The following is a 9,826-nucleotide window of genomic DNA, read 5'->3' as shown; positions in this document are numbered from 1 at the left end:
GTGCAGGAAAAGTGCAGGGACCACTTTGCACTCCAGGAGCAAGTTCTACAGCAAAGCCTGCTTATGATCTAGGCCCGCTCTTGGCCTGTGGTGGAAGCCGGAGATGGGAAACACAATGTCTCTTAGGGACACTGCTCCTGTCACTTAGGCCTCAGTAGCCAATCAGAACTTCGAGACGAGCCTTCAGTCATAGTGGGCGGGCACTTCCTGTCCGCCATATTACCCGCTTTGTTGTGAATCTGAGGAAAGCAGTATAGACCATCTGCCGGGAGCTGAGCGGAGAGCGAGGCGAATTTGGAATCCGCGCCATGGTGAGCGAGGCCGCCGTCCCCACGCGGGGAGGATCCGCGGGGTCCCATGTGGGGTTGTCCTGGGGTGCGGGCACCGGCAGCGAGATGTGGCGACCTTCGTAATTGCGTTTGTCACCTGAGTTCCCTTATTCTCCGGTGTGGAAGCATCACCTCCCAATGAGACGGTTCCCCGGGCTGCGCCGGCGCACAGCATAGGAAGCTAGAGATGATGCTTGGACACGGGCATCCTTCAGCGGGCACGCATGCGCGGGTTTTGTTGTCAGTGGGAGAGATTTGCTGACTGGCAGAGCAAATTCTTTTCTTTAGTGTCTTTCTAAAGTTCTGTACCTGGCACTTGACATTCGGGTGTAGCATCCATCGCAGTTAACTCTGCACAGTGTAAAGCCTGTGTCATTAACACATTCTCATGTAGATGCCACGGTGGTCCAGTCACGTGTGTTAGTAAGGCCAGACTCACTGTGATTCCCTGCATAAGTTGTCCAAATCGACCTAGTATTAATTGTGTTTTTGTCCTAAGTGTTCTCTCATGATCTGTCGGTCTCAAACAGCACAGTCTTTATGGCAGGTGTAGGGTAATTTAGAAGTCAGACGGTGTCACCGTGCTGTTTATTCAGCCTTGTGTGCTCATGTTTTCATTCATGATGACCTTTTGTCATCGGCTTTCTGTCGCTCATTGCAGAAATCGTTAGACTCTTTAGTGGACGTTTGTTGAATCTATAGCTCAGATTCTGTACTGAAACAATACTGAGACTAATTGTCTAGAGTCATAAGATTTCTCTCCTTTGACCAAGTTCTTTGAGTCTTTTAATTACGAAATGATAATTTTGGCTACAGATACTTGTCATATTGTCATATATGTCTTATTGCTGTTTTATCCATGGTGACATATAAGAGATATGGAGATCTTTATTTTTAATTTACTAAATTTATTTCATGTGCATGAGTGTTTTGCTTCCGTGCATGTGTGTTCATCACTTGGGTGTTTGGAGTCCATAGAAGACCAAAGAAGCCATTAGATGTTCCCCACCAGGATCTAGTGATCATTTTGTGTCATCATGTTAGTGCTGGAAGCCAAACCCAGCTCTTCCACTAGAGCAGAAGTCTTAGTTGCTGAGCCATCTCTTGTGTCTTAAACTTGACAGACTTTCAAAATTTTACATGTGAGTGTGCCCATTTCACAGGCTGAAAACTGAGGGTTAAGGTGATTGAGGTTTGTTAAAAGTCTTGTGTTTGGGAGTTGGGAGATGTCTCAGAGGTACTGTTTGAGACTCGGTCTGTTTGACACAAGCTAGAGTTAGACTGTCCTGTGGGCAAATGTGTAGGGTATTCTCCTGATTAATGATTGATATAATAGTGCCCATCCCACTGTGTTTGGTGCCACTGAGGGCAGGTAGTTCTGAGTTGTATAAGAAAGCAGTCTTAGCAAGCCATAAGATCAGGGTAGTTTCTTAGTCAGAGTTCCATTGCTGTGGAAGAGGCACCAAGACCACAGATAGCATCACTTATAAAGAAAATCATTCAAATAGGGCTCTCTTCCGTTCCAGAAGTTTAACCCATTATTGCCACAGTGTGGATTATGGGTATACATAGCAGACATGGTGCTGGAGAGGTAGCTGCGACTTCTAAATTCAGATCAGCAGGCAGTCTGGGTTGAGCATTTTAAACTGCCAAGCCCACCTTTTCTGACCGACTTTTTCCAACAAGGCCACACCTACTCCAACAAGGCCAGAGATCCTAGTACTTATCAAGTAGTACTATTCCCTAATGGCCAGACACTGAAATCTATGAGCCTTTGGGTACCATTCTTACTCAACCGACCATAAGCAGTAAGCAGCATTTACCAAGTTTGCAGACTATGTGGGATGCAGAAGCCTACCCTTTACGGTTATATAATTTAGCAAAATCTTGTCGCTGCCTTGTGCTGGAGACTTCTTATCATATAGAGTCTTCTTCACTATTCTCTAAATGTGTGGTGTGATTTCACGTTGGGAAGGCACATTAATTCCAGAACAGCCTCACCTCCAGCTTTCAGGAAAATACTTTGGGTGTCCTATGTTGACTCTGGTTGTCTTCCTTCTACTGTGTAGCTGTACAGGCTTTCTGAGCCAACCTCCTCAATTCTTGGATTGAAGGTTTGTAGTACCACAGAGTTCTAAAAAGAATTCATTTGATTTACATGGTGGTATGTTCATGTCAGTAGCAGGAATAGATCTTGTGTGTGTGTGGAGCATGGCTTCTCTGTGGACACCGGAAAAGAAGGAAGGAAAAGCTTACTGTGTATACTGTAGGTCAAAACAGGCTAGGCAATAGCTGAGTTACAGGCTTTTAATGTTTAATCAGTGAACTGTAAGGGTCTCCATTATCCTGATGTGGTAGGTGAGTTGATGTGTTCTTTCCCAGCATGCATTAATTCATACCTTATGAATTAAGGCAAACCAAATTGGTGGATGTGGAATTTGAGGAAGTTATCTTGGGCCAATGAAATTTCCAAGTGGCCAACTCTCTCATATGGATAAATGCAAACCTGGTTGTGTCATTTCAGTTTAGTGACTGAAGGCACCAGTATTGAGACACAGGGCATTTGGCTTTGGCTTGTATATCAGTATACAACACTCAGCAGTTCATACACTGTCTTCTTAATGGCATTTTCTCTACCAGAAAAGAACTTACATTGTTTTAAAGTTGGTATACCTAAATAGTTTTTTTTTTAAGCTTTTTATATCTCTTTTAAAAGCCTCATTTTTTTTTTTACATGTGACATTGTGGTGGTTGAGTTTAGCCCCCAAAGACTCTTGTGTTTGAATGCCTGCCTCATAGAGAGTGGGCACTATTAGGAGGTGTGGCCTTGTTCAAGGAAGTGTATCACCGTGGAGGTAGGCTTTGAGGTCTCCTATATGCTCAACCATGGCCAGTGTAACACAGTCCCTTTCTTCTCCTTCCTGTGGATCAAGTTGTGGAACTCAGCTCTTTCTCCACCACCATGTCTACTTGGACACTGTTATACTGCCATGCCTCCTGTCTTGGAGGAAAGGTGAACTTCCATTCATCCCTTTAAACACTGCCTTGCCTCTCTGCTGCACATTTATACTCCATTGATCTCTGTTATATTCTTCTGTTTAAATACATTTTGAGCTTAAAAGAACTCAGGCTAAATTCCACATTAGAGATGTCTTTGTATAAATTGAACTATAGTTTTTCTCTGCTGTTTAACTTTAGAGAAAGATTTTTTTCCTTTGGAATCTTTGGGTTGGACAAAGATTTGAAGACACCCAGTGTTAGCATCCAAAACTCCAAAACTACCCAACTGAGAGTTCTACACCTCATTCCAAAGGCAAACAGGAATACTGGCTGGTTTTGTGTGTCAACTTGACACAAGCTGGGGTTATCACATAGAAAGGAGCTTCAGTTGAGGAAATGTCTCCATGAGATCCAGCTGTAAGGCATTTTCTCTATCAGTGATCAAGGGTGGGAGTGCCATCTATGGGCTGGTAGTCTTGGGCTCTATAAGAAAGCAAGCTGAGCAAGCCAGGGGAAGCAAGCCAATAAGTAACATTCATCCAAGGCCTCTGCATCAGCTCCTGCTCCCTGGCCTGCTTGAGTTCCAGTCCTGACTTCCTTGGTGATGAACAGCAGTGTGGAAGTGTAAACTGAATAAACCCTTTCCTCCCCAACTTGCTTCTTGGTCATGATGTTTGTGCGGGAATAGAAACCCTGACTAAGACAACTGGCTTCCAGACAGCTAGGACAAGGGTCTTAAAGCCATGTCCACAGTGACACACCTACTTTAATGAGGCCTTCCTTGGCCAGGCATATACAAACTATCACACAAGTGAAAATCTGCTAAGACAAATATAGACTAGGGACAGAAGTTAAAGCTTCCTGATAATTGAGGAAGGGGATTGTGATGGTTTGCATAGGTATAGCTCCCATTGACTCATGTTAGAATGCTTGGCACATGAGTAGTGACACTATTTGGAGGTGCGGCCTTTTTGGAATTCATGTGACTTTGTTGGAGGAAGTGTGTCACTATGCAGGCAAGCAGGCTCTGCTCCGTGTTGAATCAGTGTGTCTTCCTGCTGCCTGCAGAACACAGAGTCCTCCTTCCTGTCTGAGGATCGACCACCTATAGGATTCTCAGTTGCACCTCCAACAGCAAGCCTACATACACACTGCTATGCTTTCTACCATGATGATAATGGACAAAGCCTCTGAAACCATTATCAGCCCCAATAAAATGTTGTCCTTTATAAAAGTTGCCTTATTTATGGAGTCTCTTCAGATCAATAAAATCCTAAGAAGTTGGTACAAGGGACTGGGGTATTGTGATAGTCCTGACCATGTTTTTGTTTGAGGTGTGTGGATTTGGCTACTGTAATGGGTTGTATATGCTCAGCCCAGATAGTGGCACTATTAGGAGGTGTGCCCTTGTTGGAGTAGGTGTGTCACAGGGTGTGGGTTTTAAGACTCTCATCCTAGCAGCCTGGATGCAAGTCTTCCACTAGCAGCCTTCAGATGAAGATGTAGAATTCTCAGCTCTGCCTACACAGTTTCTGCCTAGATGCTGCTATGCTCCCATCTTGATGATAATGGACTGAATCTCTGAACCTGTAAGCCAGCCCCAATTAAATGTTGTCTTTATAAGAGTTTCATTGGTCATGGTGTCTGATCACAGCAGTAAAACCCTAACTAAGGGCCTTTGGATTAGGAGAGCAGTTGAATGCTTTAAGTTGTACTTAATTGGCCATAGTAGTAGAAGCATGGAAGACAGTGGTCCTGAGGGTGATTTGAACTCTGGGTGCCTGACTCAAGAAGTTTCAGAGAGGAAGAATTTTAGTATGATGCTTAGACATTGTTCTTGTGATATTTTGTTGAAGAATTTGGCTGCTTTTTGCCTATGTCTGAAGAGGCTGCTGAGGCTAAAGTGAAGAGATTAATTACTTTGGTAAAGGACATTTCAAAAAGCCTAGTGTAGACTCTGTCCTGTGGTTCACTCTCTTAGTAAGAGAACATTTTGCAAAGGAATAATATGAGCAAGGACAGATACAAAATATATGGTTTAAGGATTAAAGGGGTACCAGGAAGTGGAATGGAGGTAAATCCTGTGTTTAAGCAGATAAATAGATTGAATATATCAAATGGAATTATAGGAATGGTGATCTCAGGCAAGATCAAAACCAGCTAAGCTTATTGCGTCTGTGCAATTGTATAAGGCATTGTTATACCAGGTTAGGCATTATGACCTAGTTATTGTTTTCATTTGACATATGAAATATGATCGTCCAGTTGATAAGGGTTAGGTTATGATGGCTATTTTCTGTTATCAACTTGACTATATCTGGATGACCACTCCCCCCAAGCCCCCTGAAATGGAGAGTGTACCAGTGATCCAGATCTTGAGGTATAAAGATTTAGATGCTTTGATATGGATCTTGAATCTGAAAGATTCAGGCTTTAGATCAGGATCTTGAGGTGGGATGACATTCTTGATCCACATTGACACAAGCCTTTACTTGTGCTACAGTGGCCATGATTATAAAGATCTGTTAAAAAAAAAAAAAAAAAGCTGAGGTCCAGGCATGGTGGTACAGGCCATTAATCCTAGCCCCCAGGAGACAGAGGACAGATTTCTGAGTCCAAGGTTAGCCTGGTCTTCAGAGCAAGTTCCAGGTAAAGAAAAGCTAAGGTCCAGGTGCAGTCGTACAATCGTACATGCATTTAATCCTAGCAATCAGGAGACAGAGGCATATAGATCTCTGGGTTCAAGGCCAGCATGGTCTACTGAGAAAGTTCCAAGACAGCTAAGGTTAGGCAGTGAAGAAAAGCATGGGAAACAGAAAGCTATTGAAAATAGAAAATAATTGAATGAGGTAGACATGTTCCAGTACTAGCAAGCAGCAGAACTTGGCCACTTAGGACAAAAAGCTCTCTTTTATGAAAAGGTTACTTCATAGGTAAAATGTTATACGAAAGAGGAGTTGCAGAAGGATGTTGATAGTATGTTCAAAGCATTGTTTCATTTTATAAGCTCATTATAAGTTCAAAGCAACAGTTTCACATGGCCTTGCTTTATCATACTGCAAACCTGTGGCTTCATCCTTGGACATGACCTAGAATGAATGCTTTTCCTTGATTACAAGTTTGTCTAAAACCTGTTTCTCTTCTTAGTGCAATTCATGTTGCTCAATGCAGTCCTTATTATGCAGCCTTTATATAGCTGTATAGCCCTGACTGTCCTGGAACTCACTTTGTAGACCAGGCTGGCCTTGAACTCAGAAATCTGCCTGCCTCTGCCTCCTCTGCCTCCTCTGCCTCTGCCTTCCGAGTTCTGGGATTAAAGGTGTGCGCCACCAAGCCTGGCACATTCTATTCTTGATTCTAACTTTATTACTTCTTTCTGGCAAAATGACTAAAACCCTTCAGCTTTCTTCCTGAAATTATTTGAATCAAGTTAGGAATTCTATCAAGTCATTAATTCATCTAAATAGCATTACTTCATGAAAGTTCATCTTCATGTTGATCTGTAGGAAATTTGGCTAATAGGGTGGATCCGAGTTCGAGTCTATCCTGGTCTACACACCAAGTTCCAGGACATCCAGGGCTAGACAGAGTCTGGTTGGAGAAACAGTGAAGATGCTCACAAGAGTGAGACTTACGAGTCCCGGCTTTATACAATAACAAGAACAAGCTGCAGGTGGCAAAAACTTGCTTTTCCATAGAGGTGTAGAAAAGATAGTTTAAACTTTTAATTGAATAACAGCAGCAAGAAATAATGAACAATCTACAGTAAACTCATTTCTATTTGCTATATATGAAAGGAGCATGAAAACACATTCCAAGCACAGTTCTCTTTTTGAAGAAACTAATGTCACAAGTACTTAGAATTCTCCTCTTGTGACTCCATTTCTGGATTGTGTTTGGACAATATACCCAAAATTGTAATTTAAAAAAATATATAAATGAGACCTTTTTTATAATATGGAGGAGTCAACACACACACACAAACACAGGACTTCATACTGTAAAATTTGTTTTCATCACGTATTTGTTATTTTATTTAGAAAATCACAATAACTTAATTCAGGTTTATATCATATATAAAAATATATAAAATGTGCATGTGCCCAAGGAAGCCAGGAAAGTCCATCATACCTTATGGACATGTAAATACAAATAGTTCTGAGCCATCTGAAGTGGGTGTTAAGAAACAAACTTGGGCATACAACAGCAGCAATGCTACTGAGTCTACACTCCAGCTACCAAGGGTGTCACTATAATGAAAAAATAAAGATGCCCTATTATTCATTCTGTCTTCTATCACTTGTGTGTGATGAAAGTCCCTGCATGGTCATTGAATGTATTTCTATCCCTCTGTGAATGGGCTCTATACTTTGCTTCTTATTGTTAATATTATTCTATTGATGTAAGTGAAGACAGTGAAATATTTTGTTGGGGAGAGATGAGTCCAGATTATATTGGAGTAACTATCATTACTGTTTTTGTTTTGTTTTGGAGACAGGTTCTCTATATAGCTGTGTTCATCCTGGAACTCAATGTGTGGACTAGTTTAGCCTCAAACTCAGAGAGATCCACCTGGCTCTGTCTCCAAAGTGCTGGGATTACAGGCATTTAACGCTACAGGCAGAGAATGAAAGGTTGATGTAGATTTAAAGCAGAAACATCGCTGTTTTTATAAACAGAAACAAGTCTTGGATTTCTACAATGTATTAATTTCAACTGGTCAGTTGTGTCCTATGTCCTCAGAATTTTTGTTATATGCTTGTTTAATTTTTTGTTTTTTTGTTTTGTTTTTGTTTTGTTTTGTTTACGAGACAGGGTTTCTCTGTGTAGCCCTGGCTGACCTGGAACTCTGTAGACCAGGCTGGCCTCGAACTCAGAAATCCATCTGCCTCTGCCTCCCAAGTGCTGGGATTAAAGGCATGTGCCACCACTGCCCAGCTTCTTGGTCTTCTCTTCTCTCCTCTCCTCTCCTCTCCTCTCCTCTCCTCTCCTCTCCTCTTCTCTTCTTTCTTTCTTTCTTTCTTGAGTTGTTTAATTTCATCTTTTTCAATAGTTTTAACCATATGCATACACTTATCATAGTATCCATATACCAATCAGGGGACAACTGACAGTTGTCTATTCTTTTTTTTTTTTTTTTTAAGATTTACTTATTTATATGAGTACACGTAGCTGTCTTCAGCCACAATATAAGAGAGCATCAGATCCCATTATAGATGGTTGTGAGCCACCATGTGGTTGCTGGGAATTGAACTCAGGACCTCTAGAAGAGCAGTCACTGCTCTTAACCACTGAGCCATCTCTCTAGCCCCCAGCTGTGCTATTCTTTATTTCCTCTTCGTGAGTATTAGAGGTGAAATAGAGGCAGTCATGTTTGGCAACAAGAGCTCAAATGGCTTGAATCCATAGTGACAGATTATATACCTATTATATAGAAAAAATATTATGTAAAATTATATATAAAATTAAAATTATTACATATGTAAAATTATAGTATATATAAAATTATATAACACAAATATTATGTAAATAACACATAAAAGTTTTTCACATTGCATTCACACAGGTTAACTTTTTCCCTCATAGAGATGTAACATAGGAATTCAGTTTTTTTCTACCACAACTAACTTCTTTTTTTTTTTTTGGTTTTTCGAGACAGGGTTTCTCTGTGTAGCCCTGGCTGTCCTGGAACTCACTCTGTAGACCAGGCTGGCCTCGAACTCAGAAATCCGCCTGCCTCTGCCTCCCAGTGCTGGGATTAAAAGCGTGTACCACCACGCCTGGCTCACAACTAACTTCTCGTCTCTCATATAGTACTCCTCTCAATAAACAAGAGTAAGTCACTAAAAGTATATGAGGGACATTAGCTTTCCTCTCAAAGATTAGCTTATAATGGGTCTGGGACACACATTGTGGTAGTTTGAGTATGCTTGGCCAATGGGAAGTAGCATGATTAGGAAGTGTGACAGTGCTGGAGTAGGTGTGGCCTTGTTGGAAACTTCAAGTTCTATATTGAATGGATAGAGAGAGAGTGGGCAGCCTGTCTTGTCCCTGATTTTAGTGGAATTGCTTTAAGTTTCTCTCCATTTAATTTGATGTTAGGTATTGGCTTTCTGTAGACTGCTTTTAGTATGTTAGGTATGTGCTCTGATCTCGCCAAGACTTATAAAATGAAAGGGTACAGGATTTTATCAAAGGCTTTCTCAGCATCTGAAGAGATGATCAAATGATTTTTTTTCTTTCAGTTTGTTTATATGGTGGATTACAATGTTGGATTTAATATATAGCAAACCATTCCTTTATCTCTGGGATAACGCCTACTTGATAATGGTGGGTGGTATTTTTGATGTGTTCCTAGATTTGGTTTGCAAATATTTTACTATTTTTACATGAATATTCATAAGAGAAATTGGTCTGAATTATCTTTGTTGGTCTTTGTGTGGTTTAGGTATCAAGATGATCTAAAATTGGAAACAATTTTGTGGTATATAGGTTTT

At 41.1% G+C, this 9,826-nt stretch overlaps 1 protein-coding gene across 2 annotated transcripts in view; it reads left to right on the top strand.

The window, feature by feature from the left end:
* Nucleotides 1-230: 230 nt before the first annotated feature.
* The window catches only part of Gm3055 (predicted gene 3055), a 28,298-nt gene continuing 18,702 nt past the window's right edge, over nucleotides 231-9,826 (top strand). For both annotated transcript variants that reach the window (NM_001376985.1, NM_001346707.1), the window contains exon 1: nucleotides 231-311. In NM_001376985.1, coding sequence (NP_001363914.1) covers nucleotides 309-311 — 3 coding nt within the window. In that variant the 5' untranslated portion in view covers nucleotides 231-308. The remainder of the gene's footprint in view (nucleotides 312-9,826) is intronic.

Source organism: Mus musculus, chromosome 10, assembly GCF_000001635.26.
Source record: "Mus musculus strain C57BL/6J chromosome 10, GRCm38.p6 C57BL/6J".
NCBI classification, from domain to species: domain Eukaryota; kingdom Metazoa; phylum Chordata; class Mammalia; order Rodentia; family Muridae; genus Mus; species Mus musculus.
This window is presented reverse-complemented; position numbering and strand designations above follow the sequence as displayed.